Source organism: Callionymus lyra, chromosome 5, assembly GCF_982586985.1.
Source record: "Callionymus lyra chromosome 5, fCalLyr1.hap1.1, whole genome shotgun sequence".
NCBI lineage: Eukaryota > Metazoa > Chordata > Actinopteri > Syngnathiformes > Callionymidae > Callionymus > Callionymus lyra.
This window is the reverse complement of record NC_141822.1, coordinates 35,369,095-35,391,353: the sequence shown is the minus strand read 5'-3', so window position 1 is coordinate 35,391,353 and position 22,259 is coordinate 35,369,095. Positions and strand designations below refer to the sequence as shown.

General features: G+C 39.1%; 2 protein-coding genes across 5 annotated transcripts in view; both read left to right on the top strand.

Annotated features, from left to right (window-relative positions):
• The window catches only part of LOC148080447 (uncharacterized), a 37,684-nt gene extending 23,654 nt beyond the window's left edge, over positions 1–14,030 (top strand). Inside the window, exons 5-16 of one of the 4 annotated variants that reach the window (XM_087792159.1) lie at positions 3,256–5,016; positions 5,091–5,282; positions 5,364–5,504; positions 6,810–6,862; positions 8,149–8,260; positions 8,440–8,496; positions 8,794–9,098; positions 10,371–10,463; positions 10,727–10,819; positions 11,569–11,650; positions 12,654–12,766; positions 12,830–14,030. In XM_087792159.1, coding sequence (XP_087648285.1) covers positions 3,256–5,016; positions 5,091–5,282; positions 5,364–5,504; positions 6,810–6,862; positions 8,149–8,260; positions 8,440–8,496; positions 8,794–9,098; positions 10,371–10,463; positions 10,727–10,819; positions 11,569–11,650; positions 12,654–12,766; positions 12,830–13,039 — 3,212 coding nt within the window. In that variant the 3' untranslated portion in view covers positions 13,040–14,030. The remainder of the gene's footprint in view (positions 1–3,255; positions 5,017–5,090; positions 5,283–5,363; positions 5,505–6,809; positions 6,863–8,148; positions 8,261–8,439; positions 8,497–8,793; positions 9,099–10,370; positions 10,464–10,726; positions 10,820–11,568; positions 11,651–12,653; positions 12,767–12,829) is intronic. The other 3 variants (XM_087792161.1, XM_087792160.1, XM_087792162.1) reach the window with 3 other exon arrangements.
• A 3,300-nt stretch (positions 14,031–17,330) lies between these two features.
• Positions 17,331–22,259, top strand: part of unc80 (unc-80 homolog (C. elegans)) — a 47,911-nt gene continuing 42,982 nt past the window's right edge. Inside the window, exons 1-7 of the mRNA XM_087792158.1 lie at positions 17,331–17,553; positions 18,159–18,207; positions 18,503–18,659; positions 19,067–19,419; positions 19,797–19,920; positions 20,007–20,074; positions 20,301–20,443. Of these exons, the coding sequence (XP_087648284.1) occupies positions 17,462–17,553; positions 18,159–18,207; positions 18,503–18,659; positions 19,067–19,419; positions 19,797–19,920; positions 20,007–20,074; positions 20,301–20,443 (986 nt within the window). The 5' untranslated portion in view covers positions 17,331–17,461. The remainder of the gene's footprint in view (positions 17,554–18,158; positions 18,208–18,502; positions 18,660–19,066; positions 19,420–19,796; positions 19,921–20,006; positions 20,075–20,300; positions 20,444–22,259) is intronic.

Here is a 22,259-nt window from a genome sequence, read left to right as displayed (position 1 = left end):
TGAGGAGCGTCAGGCTGAGGAGGAAGAGCAGAGCATTTCCCAGATGTCAGTAGCAGATGAGCAACCAGCAGACTTGCTCTTAGAATCATATTCTGAAACAGTGCAGCTGGGTTTGAGCCTCCAGCAGACACTACGGGTCTTCAATGAAACAAGTCACCCCAGTGAACACAGCCCATCACAAAAAGGTCTGTGTGTGATCAAACCTGCATCGATTTACATTTGAGTGTGACTGAGTATTACGCACACATAATACTCTCTTGAATGTGCTTTGCTGCAGTTTGGTTGCTTTAGGACTTAATTTCTGCTTTTCCATGAACTCATTGCTCACAGCTTGAGAGCATCAATCAACTATATGATAGTTGATAACTTGTGCGTCTTGCGTATTGCCAGCTACATCGCAGTGGTCATCCTGCAGACAGGAAGCTCCGTGAATATGTGCCAGGTTAAGTTTGGAAGAATATGAGCGTAGATTCATTTTATTAGTGAATTGATACATGCTTTCAAGTGGAGCTGAACTAGACACAAACGGTAACAATGATCCATTTCAGTCAAAATGTGGAATTGGTTTACATCAGGGGTCTAAAGCTTGTGGCCTACTGGACATTGGTGGCTCATGAAATGATATTCTGTGGACCTCCATTTAAAGTTTTCATGAGTGTTGGCCAAGCATGGACCTTTGTACAATGAAAGGTGGTTAATGAATACAGATCATCACTCCAAATGTTATCATTTCTATATAAAATGGTAGGTCTCTCTGTCTGTCAGAAGGTGGGTGAGTCTGCTCACAAATTGCTCAACAAAATGTCCTGAAAATTACAATAGCTGATGAGTCATGAGAGACTTTTTTGATAATCCTGAGTCTGACAGAAGAGAGTTAGAGTAGTCCAGCCTGGAGGAAACAAAAGCATGGATGAGCTTCTCAACAAGGAAAAGCCTGACTTTAATAATGTTATAAATGTTATATTCTCGTTAAACTTCATCTGAAGATGTTTTAAAATTTAAATAATCCACTGGTCGCCTCTGTAAATTCAGAATTCTTGTTAATAAGCGTGTATGTAAAATATTAACATTTACACCGGAGACATCTGAACTCATTTACAATAGTGAGATTCATATCAGACATGTTTAAAATAAACAAATATAAACGGTTAGTTTGAATTGATGTTTTCATTTGTTTTTGTTTTTTCATGATCACAGAAATGGAGAAATTTAAGTCTTGTGCTTCATTTCAATATGATCGACATATTGAAATGGAGGCATGGAAAGGGATGAACCCGTCTGAATTCTTTGTTGATTTTGATGAACAAAGGAAAAGGGCTTGAATTTGTGTCACGCACAGATTCTTACACATGAATATTTTTGTGCACCATTTGGGTTCGAATGAATGACCATTTTTAGTAGAAAATCAATGCAATTCTTAGTACATATGAGTCTGAACTTGTCTGCAGTGGAGGATGAGATTTAACACAGGCTGACACTGAGCATAAGACCAGGTCTCATGGACATTTTTGGAAGTTACTCTCAGAGGAAAAGTATCTTCTTATGAGGAAATATCCTCCTTACTGACTGCCTCTAGTTATTTATGTAAGTCAGCATTTCTATGAAGACGATTAAATCCACACATCCTTCCATCATGACTGGTTATCAGTCCATTCACTTCATTCTGAGCTAGTCATCTGAGTAAAGTTTTTACTTACTTATGTTGAGCAAATTTGATGAAGGTAGATCTTTTGAACTTGACAATTATAAAAGTAGCTCGCAAACTGAAAAAGTGTGAGCACCCCTGCTCTAAAGTGGGGCTAGTGTTACGCTATATCTGCGACAACAGCATCAAAATCCAAACATCAGACCGCTTTCATGAAAACACTGAAACAAGCATTACCGATCATGGAAACATTCTAGTCAATATAAATAGTGTTATCATAAACTGACTCTAAGAACTTTATTTAATCAGTTAAATCATATAATACTGCTTTAAACTTTCTTTAATATTTTTGCATTAAAGATTAAAGATGATTTATAATGTACATTGCACTTATAGATTATTATTATTAACTTTATTGATCCCTCAGGAGGTCTCCTTAGGGAAATTGTTATTTGCCTCTATCAACAACTTTATATGAATTTTAATATATTACGGCATCACCTTTGCACAAAACTAACAAAATTAAATATTATTCTCTTTGGACCACGTGCTCCGCCCACATGGATCCACGCAAACAGAAAACTTTTTAAAGTTTAATTTCACCACCGTGACCGCCCCGAACCACGAGTCCACCCTCGCTTCCACACAACGTGGCCAGTCAACATCTAACTCTAAAATACAACTTATTTTCTAACGTTGTTACATTCTAAAGCCCATTTTCTCTTTATAGTAATAATATTATTATTTCCATCTAGGTATGTTTCCTTTACTCACCACTCTCACCTGTAAAGATAACAGAAAATCATGTCAATCATTGAGTAGCTTCGGTTTACTACGGTTTACTACAATATAGAATGAGTTGACCTGACTTCTTCTGTGGCAACAGAGTCATCCTCTAATGCGTAAGGCACAGATCGCCCCCTGCTGGTATCATTGAAAATGATATAAATGGATAATAAAAAGAAATGGGGGGCAACTATCAACATGTTTACCACTACACAGTGGCACAGTAGCAGAATGAGTGCATTTATTATGAACGGCTGTCCTAAGGTGCCCCCCTGGCTAGTTGAGTTTGTGACCCCTGGTTCAGACCATCACGTCAAGTAGAAAGCAGCATCTTTTAATCGGCACGCTAATCTGTTCTCTTCATTGGTTTTCATTAATAGTACAACTTTAAATAATAGTACAACTTTACTTAACTATCTGTGTAACTGTGTAATTTATTTTTCTAAATCAGGTTCAGTTCAACTCTGCCTTGAGATTAAATGCTTTCACTTCATTCCATTCCACTAGTTGATGTGTTTTCCTATTGTTACGATCCAGTATTGTACAAAAATGTATCGCCCTGAAGTAAAAATGAAGAGAATTGGTTTGGATATTTTAAGTGTTGCAATAGGAACTCAATGTATGTGTCAGCTTTTTCTAGGACATCCTGTCTCATGCAACCATGACTTCATTATGCTGTTATAGGTGCTGTGGCCTCTGCTGTGTTAGTTTCCCACCACCAGCGACTACATTTTAGTATAGAGAGCTTTGTCTTGGCCAGCTTTTGGGAATGCAACATTGTACAACTCTTTGCTACGTTACAACCGTGTCCTTTGACTCTGCAGCCGCTGCTCATAAGGAGGTCAGTGAGGAGACAGGAAAAATCACTGAAGAGAATGAAGAAAGGGCATCTTCAACTGAGTTTACTCTCCTGACCACCAAGACAGACTGTGATGATGAGATCAGCAAAAGCCTTGGAGGTGATCTTAAAATGGAAGGTGTGACTGTGGCAGCAGATATTACACCATTGACCAAATCTGGAACGCAAGATTACTTTGAAACATCTGCTCTGGTTTTCAAAGAGAAGTTACCCCAAACCCAAAGCTACTATGAGATTAGCAAAGTGATAGAGGCTCCTAGAAACTTTGAAATACCAGAGGAAAGACTGGAGCAACATGCCAGTACTGTCAACTCAAGCTCCGGGACCATTCCTTCAGATCCAGTAATGGATGTAAGGAGGGAAGAGGGTGATGATCCAAAGATTGATATTAGTGAAGGTGAAGTTGTGAAGGGCAAACTTGTCCCTCTCATGGGTCATAATTCTCCACCATCAAGGAGGTACTCAGAGATGTTGGACCTAGCAGGGTCTCTTCCACAGCCATCTCCTCAGAAAAGTAATGTCAGTAAAATTAGACGTAAATCTGTGCCAGCCAATTTATCAGCTCTAGTGTCGGAGGTTTCGGCCATGCCTGCCTTTGGAGGTCTGCTGCCAACAGTGGAAGAAATAGGCTACTGTGTTTTCAATGAAAACCCTGCACCCCTGCCTTCACCTGCTGATGTGCTAAGCCCAAGAGATTCGCCCTATAAGTGTTTCCCTGCTGTTGGAAGTATAGCAGAATCATATGAAATTCTTAAAGCGATTGAACTGGAAACGTCACGAAAATCCATCTTTGATAAGAAAGGATCACCAGTTAAGACAAACCTGATCCTAGAAAAAGCGGTGCCTTTTGGAATAAAACCAGACCGTCTCAGAATTCCAAGCACAACTTCGAAGGACAGAATGAGCGAGTTTGGTTTAGAGAGTGGACTACCAGGTGACATAAAGATCCACGCTATTCCTGAGGTTGAAGTTGAAAAAGACCCTTCAAGAGAAGCTTCTCCAATTCCCCCGGGTATCTCTTTTACTTTTACAACTGGAGATGGTGGTAGGATGTCACAGACCTCCAGTTATCCAGAGTCTCAAAACAAGTTGCCTGTGGTCAATAAAGGCAGTGAACAATGTCTTCAAACATCTGCAGATGAGGAGAAGCTGGATAAAGAGATGCAAAAGTTTCCATTTGAAAAAGCTGACAAAACTCAAAATGCTCAGCAGGAAGGCAGGTCCTCCCCAATGATCGTTATACTTCAAGAAGAATTTTGTGAAGTAAAGGATAGTCAGTTGGCCAATAAGCCACAAGTGCAAGTTGAGGACACTCTGGAATCTGTCAACACAAAAAAGGATCCTGTAATATTTGCTAAAAAATACAGCGGGCCTGCCGATGTAAATATTCCAAACATTGTGTGGGTAAGAGATAAAGAAGTTGTGTCAGAGGAGCACGAACCAATAGTTTCTTGTCAAGGTATTACCTGTGAGGTTACTGCTATAGAAAGTAAACCAATGGTTACTGACGTAAAGCTGATGAAAGAGGAAGATGAATCCGGACCAGATTGTGATAATGCTGAACCTAAATGGAACAAAAGTGAAGTAGAAACAATGGAAAACAAAGTAGATCTTGAGATATGTCAGGAAACAGGAAGCTGTGATGTGAGTTTTGAGGGAAATGTTGAAGAAAGCATCGCTGACCTCTCCAACTTGGAAACAGACAGTGACTGGATAGACTCCAAAGGTACCCAGAAATATCTGTTTGAATAATTGTTTACAAATGTATACAATTTCAGCACTTAATTGTCTTCAATGCAGATAATGAAAGCATTATGATTCATCAAATTGAGGTCCTCCCTCACACCCAAAGTCCTGCCAGAACACCAGTTTTGGACAGACGCGTTAAACGGGCCTCTGAGGGGAGAAGGGGCCAAAGTGGCAGCACTGACTGTAGAGTGTCTCACAGAGCTGTGGGTCATCACAAGAAAGACGAGATGAAAAGGCGCAAAGGTTTCCATATTGTTGGTGTTATGCATAATTACAATGTCTGTTTATATCATGTTTGGATAATCATATCTCTCCTCTTTGTAGTTGGCACTCGGAGGGCTGACCAGAGTAGAATCTCAGCCCTCCAATGTTGCTCACCATCTCGAAAGAATGTAGGCAAAGCAGCAGTAGCCAGACATCCACGGCCTGCTCTGCTTCGTGTCTCTGCCAGGCGCAAGGCCACAGGTGAACAGTTTCACCAGGATTCTGCGCAGTTCAACAACAAACTCTAGAGAGTGAAATTAGATTTAATTCTGGATATACTACCTGTACTTTGAGGTGGAAAAAAACACTCACTTTGTCTGACTGTTACTTACCCAGCCAAAATATGGCCTGCACTTTATGTTCCAATTTCAACATGCAACATTTTTTTTATTTCTATAATAATAATACACACACACATAAATGTTTCTCAGAAGAGACAATCTAAGCCTCTCCTAGATTGACCACTTTAACCGAGAAGTCTCAAGCATGTGTGTCCTGATGAATTATAAACTGGTTCAGATACAAAGGGCATAGGTATTTCTAAGCAACCCACAGTTGTAACCTGCATTAAAAAAACATTTTCGGCTCACCACCTTTTCATGTGTTAACAATTGCAACGATAAACCTTTTGTTCGTGTAAAAGTTGTTTTCACTTGAACACTTGTCACTATATTGCCTACAATCTCTTTATCATTTGTGGAAGTGCAGTAATGTTAAAAAGATTGCCCAATCATTTAAAGCAGCAAGTTAAACATGATTAGACTTTAAAGCTTTAGATGTGTGGTTTCTGAGAACATCATGAACAGAGGGTTTTGACTTTTGATCACCTACGCCACCCATATGTGTGCAGTCACATTTGAAGAAAAACAGAGAAAAATGATTCCCTCATGCCCCTTTCAGGGTTCTGTTTATTAAAGTTTTAAATAACATACAACACATTCACCAGCGATGCTAATGATCCATAGACAAAGTTGAAAGATGGTGGTCTTGATCTCACCCTTTCACTTTCTCCACAGCCATGTAGATATAGACAACAAGACATTTCTATGTGGTTATAAATAATTGTTTTTTACTAATCTGTCCCATCTGAGTTATTACATCATACAATAGTTACACTTGTTCCTTCCCTTATACTTGTCAAACAGATCTTAAAACCAAAATATATTTTTTAATATTGTTTTGTTGATATTGTATATTGTTTTCTGATGATGTTGGTCTTGAGCATACACCACTCACCACTGAGCTTCATTTGTTAGCGGGAGCAATGTAGCTGGCAAACGTTTGAGACATCTTTGGTTTCAAGTGGTGTCCTAATTCTGAAAGAGTGTGTGGGTGCATGGGTGAATAAAGTCTATGAGAAAGTTACTCAAACCAAGGTGATCATATTGAATTTTACATTATCAATTGTTCACTGTAAAGTAACTAAAATACAACTGCATTAATGTCAAAGTGCTTAAATCACTGTCCACTATTGTCAAGTAATTTCAGCTTTTATTCTCTGTGCAGGTGTTGAAGGTCATCAGCCCTTAAGTGTCCATCAGTCGAGGGAGAGACCCACTGTGAGTAGTAACTGCTCTAAATGAAAATGGTCAGTTATATGTTTTGTTTTAATGCCTGCACTTATGATTCATTTAATCCTTCATTTTTCTGTTCTGCATGCTTTTTACTTTCTATTGTTTGTCTTCCATTATCACCTTCAACCCTGCGTTGTCAGAGAACATCTGTGAGTAAAGGAACATTTCAACTTCTATTTCAAATCATAATAGAAAATATGATTGCTTGCCTTCTAAGGCCAGTAATAGTACAGGTTCCAAAACATATTTGAAATATTTAACTTGACTCCAGTTCATCAACACATTTGTTTTTTTGATAATACGTTAATGTTTAATCTTTATTCAAATACCCACTATTGCCTGCTTATAAGAAAACATGTGATAAACAAATACCCCAAAACTCTGATTATCTTTTTCCAATTTCATCAAAATTGGACAAATCCAATTCAAAAAAAATCTGAGCATGTACGGATGGATAGCTTATATTAAGTAAAAAAGCTGTGATTAGATTTTATTTGAATTCATCTGACAAGGCCACAAAAAACGTATTTCTTTAAGATATTAAAAGACAGAAATGCAGTTGTTTACTTTTTCATTTTATTTTACCTCCCCCCTAAAACCCTTACTGCTAGGTCAGTGATTTTCAGTCAATTTTGCTTGAGGGGTTTTGGAGTCTACAATACATTAGGATATGCCAAAGGGTTCACCTGGTGGTGTCAATGACCTGACAATAGTCCTTTAGTCTAGCAGGTATGTCATTTATGTATAATATTTGCTGTTTTTGTGAGAAGCTAGCTAGCTGTGACATTTAAAATGTGCATTTGATGCCACCTTCTGACTTCATCTTCGTGTCCTCACCCTTTTCTATGTTTTGCATTGTAAGTGTCCTATTGTGAGATCCAATCATTTCACTTCATGTCAACACAATCACTTTGTCTTTCATCCACATTGTTTCTCAAGTCTCCATGTCTGCTCATTTTCCATCAACCTGCATGTTTCCGTGCCTCTGCTGTCATCAGAGTCCCACCAGGGCTGTTCTGTTAAAAATGGCAGCTCTGCGCCAGGGTTCTGAAAAACAGTCCTCTCGGCCCAGCTCTGCTTGTAGCCTTAAGCGGAACCCCCTATTGGAGGCTGGGCTCAATGAAGTCCGACCTTCCTCTTCATGCTCTTATTCATCCCCTCTGCCTGAAAAAAAGGCAGAGAAGGTAAAAAAAATGAGAGAAAATGAGGGATAGAAGTGTGTAAATGTGTTAACTTATGTTATTTAGATTGAGCGCCGTCTCTGTTTTCAGGAGAGAACCTACCGCAGCCCAGAGAAGAGGTCATCCCTCCCGAGGCCAGCCAAGTCCTTGACACGCCACATTCCTGCTGCTGAACAAGAGGACAATCCTTCACGGCCGACCTGTAAGATAACACTCAAGTCTTGTCAGGTGTAAAGAAATGTGGGATCTGACGGTCTACATTAATAAAAAGTTCACTGTCAGGTGTGATGGCATGTAGCCATGAACTAACAAATGATCTTAACTAGCTAATCACTCCTGCCACCTTGCTCCTTCTTCTGCCTCCTCCCCTCCTTTTTGAAGCAATCCGCATTGATTTCCAAGGTGACAGACGATCTGGAAGAGCCTCTAGTATGAAAGGTAGACTTTAATAGCTAGAAAGATCCATCACATCCTCCCCACCCTCCCTGCTCATCATGTAGACACACTTCGAACAATTTTCTCTTAAATAACCAAAGTGACGCGCCATTGTTAACTAGCCTACTTAATCTAAAGTTCTATGGGAAAAAGAAAGCGGCTCAAAGCTTGCCCCAGGTAGGAACCCTCACAGTCCTCGTTCATCTGTAAAACTTGATCATCCGACGAAAGAGGGATAATTCTTTCTTTATTTTAGTTTGTTTACCAGGCTAACCAAAGGGTTAAAATTTTGTCTCACAGGCCCAGATACTGGTCGTTCCCGGTCAGCCCGGAGTGGCACCTCCACCCCTAGCTCTGCTGTCACACCAGGCACACCACCAAGCTACTGTCGCACACCTGGCTCACGGACCCCCGGCAGCCACACCCCCAAGTCATTTAGTGTCCTCCAGGAAAAGAAGGTGGCCGTGATCCGAACTCCACCAAAGTCACCATCCTCTGCTCACCGTCAGCTGAAGGTTCTCAACCAGCCCCTGCCGGACATAAAAAATGTCAAGTCGAAGATTGGATCCACCGCCAACATTAAACATCAACCGAAAGGTGGACAGGTAATTCTATATCCTGATCGACCCACGGTTCTACTGAGCCACTAAGTCACATCCATGTTGATGGATTTTGGACAAAAATAAGGTAAAGTCAACTAGATGCCATAGTAAACGAGGCTGATTATATTAACAGTATCAAGTATATTTTTTGTTTAATACTCATTTATCCATATAAGGCCAGCAACCTTCTTCGCAAAGGTGTGTGTACTGGCATCATGTACATCGTTAAACTCAATGTTGTGTGATGTTTAAGAGTAATCTATCTTAAATCTTGGGGCTCTCAGTTTGAAAAGGATGTGAGGTTTCAAAGAGCCCATCTACTCACCATATCATGAAACCTCATTAACCCATCACTGGCTCTTCCCTGGGTAAATAATGATGATTTTGAAGACGCCAGTTACAGTACAGGATCCCAAAAGGAGAAAGTTAGAAAAAAGAATTGTAAAACAGTTTTACATGACATTCTAGAATAAAAATATGTAGAACTTTAAATACATTTTAAGTATTAGTAGTTTTATAAAGTTTTAATTGTTTAATGCCAACAATTTTCTCTCTCACTTTCTTCCAACTATCCTGTGAACTGTTCTGTTCGCTTAAAGCATCAAAAAGAAACGTTTTTACATTTATTTGTGTTCATATTTTCTAAAATTAAGGTTTAATGTTTAGTCATGAACCCGTAGAAGTCTCCAGCTATTATTTTAGATTATAGTATTGTTACCTTTAGGTTTGAGTTCCAGAGGACTTGGATGTTTATGGCATTTTCACTGAATCATGAGCATTGTTTGCACTGCTTTCATTGCCTACTGAAACCAGTGTCGTTGCTCTCCATGTGACCCTTCAGATGGAGAAGAAGTTAAGCTGCCAAACTGTCAAAATATCTTGGTTTAATACGTATCTATTTATCCATATGGATTCAAAAATGGCTGATGCAGATTATAATCAAAATGCAGAATTTTAGCACCAATAATCGGTGTAACCCTAATCAAAATGCACCAACTTTGGAGACAGAAACACAAAAATATTATTTTGTGATGAATCCTACATGCCTGGTTGACGTTAACTTAAGTCATTCATGAACATTGAACACATGAACACCACTGCTAAGGATAAATGCTTAAGAATGTTATCCCATCAAACGGACCAAGGATGATTGAATGATTTTTTTATTTTTTTATTTACAAAATTAAAAGTTTCATTCCACTTGCACACTCACCTAAACCCTTTACCTAACAAAAAGCACAAGTAGATTATTTATATTTTTCGATTTTGTTTTAGGTACAAATTTCAAGTGAGAAGCTGGATTTCAGTCATGTTCAGTCAAAGTGTGGCTCCAAGGACAATCTGAAGCACTCGCCTAAAGGAGGCAATGTATGTACGGCTTTCTCTTCTTATCTGCCTTCTCTCCATCTTTCTTCATTCAGTCACTGTGTTTGCTTGCCTGGTCCTCTGATCCAAAGGTTTAGGAAATAAAGGGCTGGTTCACAAACATTTGCTCTTCCATTTATCGACATATCACTTTCATTTATAATCCTAGATGTGTCACCTAAATTGCAGGAGCACTTGATTTAATCCATCTATGCAATCCTGCCAACTTGTGTATGTGTCTTTAATCAAAGTCTTGTCATTTCCAGGTCATGATTCCAAGTGTCAAACTGGATTACAGCCATGTTCAGGCTAAATGTGGCTCCCTGAATAAACTACATCACACAGCAGGTGGAGGATGTGTGAGTAACACAGAGGGAACACTTTATACAACTATTTTCTGTTCTTTATAACAACATACAGGTTTTATTTACTATCATAAAAACTAATTTCTCTTTGGTGTGAACATAGAAAGGTCTCATCTTGCAACATCAGCAGAAGACGCTGAAGCACCAACTTTTGCAGTGTGTGTCTTGGACATCTGAAGGGTTAAAGGCTTTGTAGAAGCTCTCAGCAGGAAATAAAGCTTTAACTAGAACTTGCTGAAACCTGCTGCACAGGAAGTGAGGGAGTGGATTAGTAAATGAATGAACTACAATTAGACCTGGTCCTACTGTCAGGTCACCTTGACCCTGAGATAACACAAGGGTTAACACCCAGATATCTAGTAGCGCAGGCTTTCAAAATCCACGGGGATCCATGACAATTGATCTGATGGAGGAGTTAACATTGGCTCACCCTACCTGAAAAAATAACATGTTTAAGTTATCACCTGTCAACACTGACACTGATTAAGTACCTGGCACGGCTTCACATGTTTGAAGTTATTTCACAGGTTTTGTTAAGAACATAATTCCATATGTTTTCACTCATGGTTTTGATACCTCTAGTTCAAATCCAAATAGTCATGGAAATAAAGAAAAGGTGTGTCTGTGTGTTTGTGTGTATACATAACTTCTGTTTATATACAGTAATTTAACTTTTATGTCTGGTATTGTCCATTTCTTTGAATGAAACAGTTTATTTATTTGCTACTATCTACTACCTACAGGTCCAGATCCAGACCAAGAAGATCGATCTCGGCCACATTACTGCTAAATGTGGCTCCATGTCCAACATCCACCACAGACCAGGTACTTATTTCACACAGCCATAATGTTGCTGTTTAATAATACTGCCGTTGACTTAAAGGGCAGCTAATGTATAAACAAAACTCTCCTGACTAACTCTTTCAAATGTTGAAGTCTTCCTCTCCAAGAGGCAGTAAGTCCCTCATCAAAACAATGCTTTGTTTTGGAGTTATTTCTTAATAAAGTTCTCCCCGGTCTGAAATCTCAATGAACAAGAGGTTACGTAAGCGGGCCATTATGACGTCATAATGTCTTTTCACTCCTCCTCCAGCAGGCTGTAATCATGCCCCACTTTGTTTATACAACAAGTCCCTTGGAGGTTGGAGGTGGAGACTTCCAAGATTGATGAGACATGTAGGCGAACCTCATTGTTTGACCAATCACAGCAGAGTGTGTGCGGTTATGGTAAACAACATTAAAAAATGTGTTTCCAGTGGGCATTATCTAACATAAATATTTCAATGAAGAGTCTTGTGCAAACAGACACATATTGATGAGTACAACAGAGGTCCAAGATTAACTTAAGAGGCACTTAAATAAACACATAGGAACATCATAACATAACCATAAGCTTGTGAATGATAAAACAAAACTCTAGTTGTAACTATTTTTAAGGCTAGATATTTCTGCCTATTATTATTACATCTTATATAAATGTCAGTGCATGTAGGCTGTATCTTGATAAAACAATTAACCACTGAGTAAAAATAAATATATCAACATATTAAATAATCACATTAGTTACCCTTTAATTTTACAAATTGTGTTGTGGTGTCCATCAGTGCCCTCCTGTGGTGTGGCTGAGACACATAACTTCTTCACTCTAAATAGCTGGCAAAGGACTTACTCCTCATGACCACATAAGTAAAAGCTAATTAAAGAATTCTAAACATGAATTAATTCAATATCATATGTTTTGGAGCATTTGATGTCTGTACATTCAAGTAAACTTGACATAAGTCAAATCATGAGATGTTCTGGCTTTCTTTTCCTCTCTGTCGTTCAGGAGGGGGACAAGTGCGAATTGACAATGTAAAGCTGGACTTTAAGGATAAGGCCCATGCCAAGGTCGGCTCCCTGGGCAATACCAGCCACACCCCGGGAGGAGGAAACATTATGGTGAGGCAGTCATGGCAACTGCACTCAGAGGCCAGATACAGTAACATGATATTTTGTTTGTAGATTGAGAGCCACAAGCTGAACTTCCGTGAAACAGCCAAAGCACGTGTTGACCATGGGGCAGAGATCGTCATCACACACTCCCCAGGTGTTGGAACAGGGGGAACCTCCCCTCACCTGTCATCCGCTGGAAGCATGAACATCCTCGATTCTCCCCAGCTCTCCACGCTGGCCCAGGACGTATCCGCTGCGCTAGCCAAGCAGGGCTTATGAGCTGCCCGCAGTACTGGTTCCCCATCTTCTTGTAACTCCATGTCACACATGTTTGTAGCTGGACTGTCTTGTCCATCAACAACCTTCCTTTTCTTCAAGAAGATTTCAATCTTCGCTAAACCCCTTAAATTCCTGTTGTCTGACATTCATCAAGGACTTATCTCTTCCTTCCAGATGGAGACATGAGGATTGACTGGATGTGTTTGCTAAAGATTTAAAGATTGTACAGTGTTTTTTTTTTTGTGTTAAGTATTCAAGGTGTATTGAACAAGGTTCTGCTCTTAAGGATGACGAGAGGAATATTTGAGCATGTCTGCTGATATTGTGATATTTCACTGATTCATTTTCAGTTTCACTCTGGTACACTTTGTAGCACTTATTGTATCTTGATGGACAAACCTAACTCTAAAAAAAATATCCATGTCTTAAAATGACGAAGGACTTTATTTTAATGAACGGATCAACATTTTCACAAGCACTAAATGGCATAAAACTCTCATCGTATTCTCTTCAACTCAATTCAGATCAGTCGAGTCGAGTTGTTAACTTTGGTTTTCCATCGGATTTGATTTCTAGTAACTGTTATCTTAACTTGTGCTTTCTGTGGACTAATAATACTTTATGTGTAAATGACAAAGTAAAGAGATATGCTAAAAAATGTTTAGTGTGAGTATAAACACACTTATTTTAATGTTTTTAGAAGAAACATTTTAACTTGAAACATTCCACAGAAGCCGCCAGCTGTTTATTTGTTGACATTCAGGCAAAAAAAATGGTGAAATCCTTAATTTAAGATGTTAAACACTTATTATTTAATCACATTGTCATCCTTGGATGTCCGCTTTTCATCTGCCGTCTCTTCCTGTCTCCTCTATGAACCCCACGTTTGCCTGTGTATGTGCATATTTAAGAAAACATGTAGATGTGTGCCCGCTTTTCCATGTTTGACAAGTTTGACAACGACAACAAAAGTAAAGAATATTGCAACTTCTGTCTTGTGTTGTACTCATACTGAGTGAATATAAAATAACCTAGGGTATAAAAAAAGGGTTCAAAAAGAAAATATATGCTCAGCTGCTAGATTATGAAACCACAATGAGCAAATCCTACATTTACACAAGTATTCAAATGACAAAAAAAATCAACAACTATATCACGATTAACTAATATCTATAAACTTGTCCATTACTCATTAAACAACTCCATCAAAAAAAGTAAGTAATAGTACACGGGTGTCTTTGCAACATGATAGACCGTTTGGCAGGGTTGAGCTGGCTGCATTTTGAATTCAAAAGTCGGACCCACCACTGTTCAGGGAGAAGGTTTAATAAACTGGTATAGTGTTAAACAGACTATGAGCTCGCATATTTATAGAAAAGGGATCAAGAGTTAATTCATTCAAACCTGAGTCAAAGTAACGTCTGGAGGTAATGTATGAGGACATAAAAAGCTTATCAACAAGGCACATGTAACACTGCAACCTGTTGCAATTGTTAAATAGCATTCATAGAATACAATGTTTTTTGTAGTCAATTTGCACATTTATTAAAGATGAATGTATAATGTGTACAGCTTTACATATGTCAGTGCAGCTGGCCTTGACAGAACCAGTTTCAAACTCAAGCGCAAAAGAAGTGTGAAAATGATTATAAGCAGTTTAGGAAAAAGCGTTACAGGAAAAAAGACTCCTCTTATCTCTTCAAATATACTGTAGAATAATCATATAATTAAAAATGTTCACAGCAATTGAACTTGTTAATAATACAATGCATACTACAGCAACCGTGCTAATAAAAAACAAATGGACCATGAACTGGTCATTTTCTGCTACCGTTTGTCAGAAGAGTAAATTGTACATAACACACACATACATAAAGTTTACTCACTGACAAGGGATGGAGTTACTGCCCTAAAAATACTTATACTCAGATATTGGGAAAATCTGAATTTGTTATTCACTCAGTTGATGGTCTCCTTATTTTTTTATACGCAATTTATTCTGCAGTCTCACACATTAATTGGATGAACAATGTATACAGCAACACTAGATTCATTCCATAGACAATATTGTAAAGTACCACACTTCCAAAACAAAGAGCAGAATTTTTATGAAATAACTTATTAGCAATAATTTGGGTGCACAATTCATTATAAACATGTTTATGTTATGTTGTTCTTAATGTTTTAAAAAAAATTAGCCAAGTATAGTGAAATATGTTTGCATTTTTGTTTGCATTTGTACATCTTGCTGAGTAAACCTGCATCAGTCAGCACAAACAGATGAGACAGCTCTTCACTGAGTAACATGAGTGGAAGTTGACTGCAAGCAAGCAAACGTAATTTCAAAATGTGCCTTGAGGTACTGACTTTCATTGAAAATCAGCTTCAAATGGTATAAACAGAGCAGACAGTCTTCCTTGCTTTTTTTTTTTGAGCTCCCACATCACCACTGGGTTTAAAAACAAGTTATTTCTATTTCCTACCTTTCTCTGTCAAATTAAATAACATGGCATTCATTTGTGTCACACTGTCTTGCCAATGAAGCTAAACTCTGCTGTAAACAATTTGTGCTAAAGAGTTTGTAATGGTGAATATTTTTGAATAGACACCTAGGATACATTGAGGAAGACTTTTTATGGTAAGTAAGTAAGTCATTTTATATTTATATAGCGCTTTTCCAGACCAGGGTCACAAAGCGCTTAAACAATCAAAACAATATTCAATAAAGTATATACTTTAAAGGTCAAGATAAAACTGATAATACAACAGGAGTTCCAGAAAATCAAGGAAAAGCCTGAACAAATAGAAACGTCTTAAGATGTTTCTTAAAGGAGTCAGTAGATCCATCAAGCGCAACGAGAGAGGAAGATCGTTCCAAAGCTTAGGAGCAACAGCCTGAAAAGATTTCTCTCCTCTGGTCCTGAGCCGTGTGCGTGGAAGTAGATTCTGATCCACAGACCTCAGAGCCCGAGCTGGGGTGTAAGGCTGGATCAGATCACTGATGTAAGGAGGAGCCTGACCATGAATAGATCTGAAAGTATGAACCAGAATTTTAAAGTTGATCCTGAAAGAAACTGGAAGCCAGTGAAGAGATTTGAGGATGGGGAAAATTTGAGTTCTTCTACTAGAGTGGGTCAGAATTCTTGCTGCAGACTCCTTCTTGAAAGAGTGATAGATGGATAGAGTAATACAATAATGAATTGATGTACAGATTTGACTGGTTGAGTCACTTTATTATCCCAAGCTCGGAAGCTGAAGGGACCTTCTCAAGACACTACAAGATCAAACCCAAACATGGTCAAATCCACGATGATGTTGATCCTGAGTGATCAGTATCTCTGGTATACGGCTTTGAGAAATTCTCCATTGGTCAAGGGCCAGGAAGATGATTGGCTTTATAGACTGGTTTAGATCTCAGAAATTAGAAGAGTTTTAAGGATCGGAGAAATGTGAGTTCTTCTACTAGAGCGGGTCAGAATTCTCGCTGAAGAGTTCTGAATCAACTGCAGGCGAGACAGCTCCTTCTTGTTAAGATATGAAAATAAACTGTTGCAGTAGTCCAGACGAGAAGAAACAAACGCACGGATTACAAGCTCCAGATCATGTTCCGACAACATTTTCCTAAGTTTAGAGATTTTTCTCAGTTGAAGGAAACAGTTTCTGGTCAGTTTTCTGCAGTGTCGAACAAGACACATGTCTTTATCATTATTTTATTTATGTCCTCATACATACCTGGGATACATTGAGGAAGACTTTTTATGGTGCATTCGAAACTCTCACACAACACCTTATTCATCAGTTTTGGTGACTTCTTCAGCCATTTTTTAAATTATAATAAGTCATTTTTTTGCAGACAAAACAGACATTTCAATACACACATAAACAGAGACATTATACATGATTTTAAGGTCAATGTTTCATCTTATCTGAACAAAAACAGACTGCTATTTTAATTTTAAAGTGTATCCCCTCAACCAAGTGTCACTTTGATAATGGATTATTTTCCCACTTGTTGTCCTCCTCTCTAAGTAAGTACCAACGTGTCCACTGATGTCTTTATTGTGACACCAGCCACCGACTGTCATGGAAACATCTGCTCACTTTCACTGCATCTTTAAACCACACGTCGCTCTCACAGCGGTGAGGACGTTCTCAAATCAGATCGTTATTCCCCCTTCCTGCTCTTCCTCTCCTCCTCCGCCTCCTCCTCCTCCTCTCTCTCTCTTCTGATTCTCGCTCCTCTCATTCTCCCCCATCCTGCCTCCTCCCCCCTGGTCTCCCTCTCTGTCGCCTCCAACAGTTCGACACTTGCAGCCATTTTACTGGAGCAGTCATGCGGTGAGAGGCGCACCTGAGCGACAGGATCTGAGCCGCTGGTGGTCGACCCTCGTCCGGCTGACAGGCGAAAGGCGCCGGGCAAAGATGGTGAAGAGGAAGAGCCTGGACGAGAACGAGCCGGAGTGCGGGAAAGGAATCCCGTTCCCCATCCAGACCTTCCTGTGGAGACAGACCAGGTCGGTGTTTGCTGATAACAGGTGTTTGCGATGGTAGCAAAAGGTCGTTCATATCTTTACATTTTCGTCGACGACCCACTATATACTGCCATCTTTGACTCATTAGGATTCCAGTCATGAGGGTCTGCAGGTGGATGTTGTCATCATGTGTGTTTTGAGATGAGGAGAGGAAGCAGTTTCTCAGCCAGGGTCGATGACGTCACGACAATAATGCGTCTTGTCAAATGTAAACATGAGTGAGAGTGGCAAGGTAATGCCAGCAGCAAGACATCTTAAAGATAAAACTTGACTGAACCTTAACTTGAAGAAGAGAACACTTTCCACATTTCTTCCTCCTCGTCCAGGATCTTTCAGTGTGGGTGACCATAGTGTAGTTTGAGCCAGTGCCTTGAATATAACTAGATTCAAAGCAGAACAAGAGTGAGAGAAACATTCTTTGCAAAAAAAATGAGTTGTGTTTGAGGTAAATTGGTGTCGTCAATAGTAGATGCCATAATGTTCTAATGATCACTGTTTTGTTGTTTGCACCTGGTTTTAATATTTATTTATATTAAAATATATATATTCAACACAAGGCTCTAACATATAATTTAAACATTTTCCAGTGCCTTCCTGAGGCCAAAATTGGGAAAACAATATGAAGCATCCTGTGTGGTAAGTTATATGATGTACACTCACAATAATCACATTTTTTCATCCTCTGTCCACGGGCAGATCAAGTCGTCGTTTACATTTAGCAGATGAGTTCAAGTGCTAATGACTGATTACACACAGACCAATGCAAACCCATATCCATAATGACGCCACACCATCCTAGGTAGAGAACAGAGCGGTCTCTTCCACAGACATTGGCATGCTCACAACCATGTGACATATTTAAAGAGTGCAAGAAAAAAAGCTGTAGTTCTTGGCTCTAGTCTGTTTTCTCTTTCGTCTGGCTTTATCCCAGTCCTTTGAGAGGGTCCTGGTAGAGAACAAGCTCCACGGGCTGTCGCCAGCACTTTCAGAGGCCATCCAGAGCATCTCGCGATGGGATCTAGTCCAGGCTGCCCTCCCTCATGTGCTCCACTGTACCTCCATCCTGTTGTCCAACAGAAACAAGCTGGGTGAGTCAGAAAATAACAAGTATATTGTCAATTAAAAACCTTTCATAAGCCATTTAACGGATTCAATTGTCGTATCTTTTGTCCAATTATATTTTGATTCATTGTCATAATGGCTTTAGCTCATAGAAATACCATGAGAAAATATATGGAAATGCAATCTTGAATTACAACACATTAACGGAACAAGGATCAATAGTCATAAAATGTTCAGCATGATCTCTTGAAAAGATTAAAAGCAATATAAAGAAGGTTAAAAAAGACCCAATTTAGGTTAAAACCGGATTAAAATGCAAGTCAAAGAAAGGTGACACTCCATTTTGAGTTTTGTTGGTTCTCACTAATGAATAAAGTTCAAGCATTGGAAATTGTGAATTTAAAAAATGGATGTTTCCTCTGACCTCTCATAGGCCACCAGGATAAACTGGGCGTTGCTGAGACCAAGCTTCTCCACACCTTGCACTGGATGCTATTGGAAGCTGCCCAGGAGTGTAACCATGAACCCAGCATCGGTCACGGCTGGTCCGCTGGTGGAGGCAGCAGTAGTAGCAGCAGTGCTTTCCTTCATCCTGTTGGAAATCAGGGCTCCTCTCCCGGGGCGCTCGGCTCCTGCTCCCCATCTGCCTTCGGTGTGTCAGGACCCCAGAATAGTAGCTCCCTCCTTGAAGAGGACGAACACACGCGAAACAAGCTCTTCCACAAGAGCATGGCAACTGTGGAGTTGTTTGTTTTTCTGTTTGCTCCACTTATTCATCGGATAAAGGTTAGTGAATAACATTTTAAGGCTTTACATAGTGGTTCAGATGTGCCTTACTATTACTTTTTAACTTAACTTAATATAAATAAGCTTGATGCCAAATGTTTGGCCAATCCTTGGTAGTTAAATAACTGTTTTTATTAAAAGAACATTATTACACCTTTTTTTTTCCCCTGGTTTAAAAACTGTTTCAGATTTTAGCATCAGATGTCATCCATGAACCATTGCAGTTCATGGATGTGGTAAAGGAGGACATAAACACTTGTGTTATCTAAGGGTCACCTTGACCCATAGATTAAGAAGATTTATTTCTAGGGAGCATGTCTTTTTAACAGTACATCTGTTCCGTCCTGAAAACCTGATTCTGTTTTACTTCTTTTAAGGAGTCAGATTTGACCTTCAGATTAGCTAGTGGTCTGGTCATATGGCAGCCAATGTGGGAGCATCGGCAGCCGGACATCCCTGCCTTCACATCCCTCATAAAACCTGTGCGTAACATTGTTACAGGTAAAAGGAATTCTCAGGAAGACTCTTTCAATGTTCATTTTTCATTTGCTAATAGTGAAGATTATCTGATGTCTCTGTCTCCACAGCTAAGAGGAACTCCCCTGTCAACAACCAATACAGCCCCTGTGGATCATCTGGTAATCCTGGTCCCATTGTAAGTGTTTTGGCATAAATGTTGTCTGGTAATGCATAAGAGGTCCCATGATGATTAAATGTGTTCAGACAAGAGACAGTACATTCCCAGGAGCATGTCCACAGATATTCATTAGCAGGATCCAGTGGGGAACATTATCATGGTCAGCCAGGGTCATGACAAGTAAACTGAAATCACAAACTGCTTATTTTTCCCTTTTGTTTATCAATCTATCAATGCTTTACAGGGCTTCCAGGTGGTATGCGAAGCTTCCCAATCAGATTCCTCCTCCCCTACAGCTGGGGAACAAAGCTGTCGCCGTGGTAACTCAGTGGAAAAAGGTGGTCCTTCTCATCAACCCCCACCAGTCAAAGGTCCTTCCAAGAAAAAGTAAGCAGACTTGATGAAATCAAACACATCCTATATCAATACCTCAATACTGACAAAGGACATTTTTAAAACAATTGTGAAAGGAAATCACTGTGATATTAATGAAATTATAACAAAACTCAATAATTAATTCTAAAATAATTAATTGTCACTCTATAGTGTACAGTAAGGTGTGTGTTTTAAGATATTCCTTATATGTGTTGAAAATTATCAATTTTGATATGCAATGGTAGTTTGGAAAAAGTTTTTAATCTTTCCTTCAATTCCCTCCTCTGATTTCATGGATTTAATGGATTGAAAATAATTGGTGCATAATGTCTTTAAAACATTACGTAGATAAAAGTGTGGTTTTGGGGGCTTTTTTGATTGTTTTCTAAGGATCTTTCTAGTGCATTATATTTATCTACATGCATTATTATTACCTGAAACCAACACTTGCTTTAAGAAAAACCTACTTCACAATTCAAACATGATTTTATTATGTTTATGACATTTTTGTGTGGTAAATAAATACATCAAAAATGTTACAGTTTGACATGAACCAAATTCTAAGTGAAAGAAAGTTAGAACTCGTTGTCAGTGGGATCGGGAATGGCACCTTCGTTACAGTATATGACTGGGTGGAATGATGTGTGAAGCCGCACACGGGAAAATTATGACATTTGTTTTCTCAACATATTTTTTTTGGAAATCATTTAATAGCATTCTGACAGGAACTTGTTATTGTAATAATAAGGACATTTTTTAACGAGTAGACAAATTAATTTCTCGTGTAAATGCCATGAAATGTCACCCATATTGTTGAATATATTGTCTTAGAATAGACATGGTTCTGGTTGGTCTACTCTTTCTAGCCCTTGGAAACAATGAAGTAATATATCTGTGACCCGTGTTGACATTGAGCTGGTGCCATCATTTAGCTGATGGCGAAACACTTAGCCCCCTGCTTCTGTCACACAAAAGCCCTGCTTCCTATGTAATGTGCTGATGTGCTGATGTGAACTGTCCTCTGGTCCGTCACGAAACCATCCATAAGTATTAGAAGAAACCTATTTGATAGTTGCATAGAGCAGGGTAATTAGGCTGAAGTAATGTGCTTCATGTGGAACGCTGGCAGTGTTTCATCTCTGGCATGACAGATCTGGCTTGACTCGAGGTTCACGGCAGTGATCCTGGCATTCTGACCAGTACCAGAACCATTTGTGGTTCTCCCAGCACAAAGGATACTTTTCCATCTCTATCCACTGCAAACATACAGTTATGAATTTTATATATACAAATATCTTCGCCAGAAGTTTCAATGTTTAATCATTAGACTTTAGTATGACGCCCGGCATTCTTTCCGGTGTCAAACTCAATCACACAATAGAACAAAATATTTTAACAGTCTAAGTTACAGGCGAAACAAAATGTATATTTCATGTTTTGTAAGGGCCAGCATAACATTAAGAATCCAAATGGATGCTCTTCTCTCTTTGTTCAGTGATAAAAATGTATGTATACTAAATACAGCTTTGATTCAACAATTTTCACACCAAGACCTCTGAATATTACTCACTCTACAGCAGAGCTGAGGCTGAGGCAGTTTCCATGGTAACCACTTTGCTGCATCTCATGCTTGGACTAGGGTGTCTCGGTTGCTGCTTCTCATTGGTGAAGTGTAGTTTGGGGGGGTGGTGTTGTTGTCGTCAATGTATCTCCATGGCAACCTGACACAATAGTGGAATGGAGGATGTGTGTGTGCGTATGTGTGTATGTCAGGAAGACAGTAAAACATGATACAGCTGGGCTTGGTTGTCTGGATGATTTATGTCTC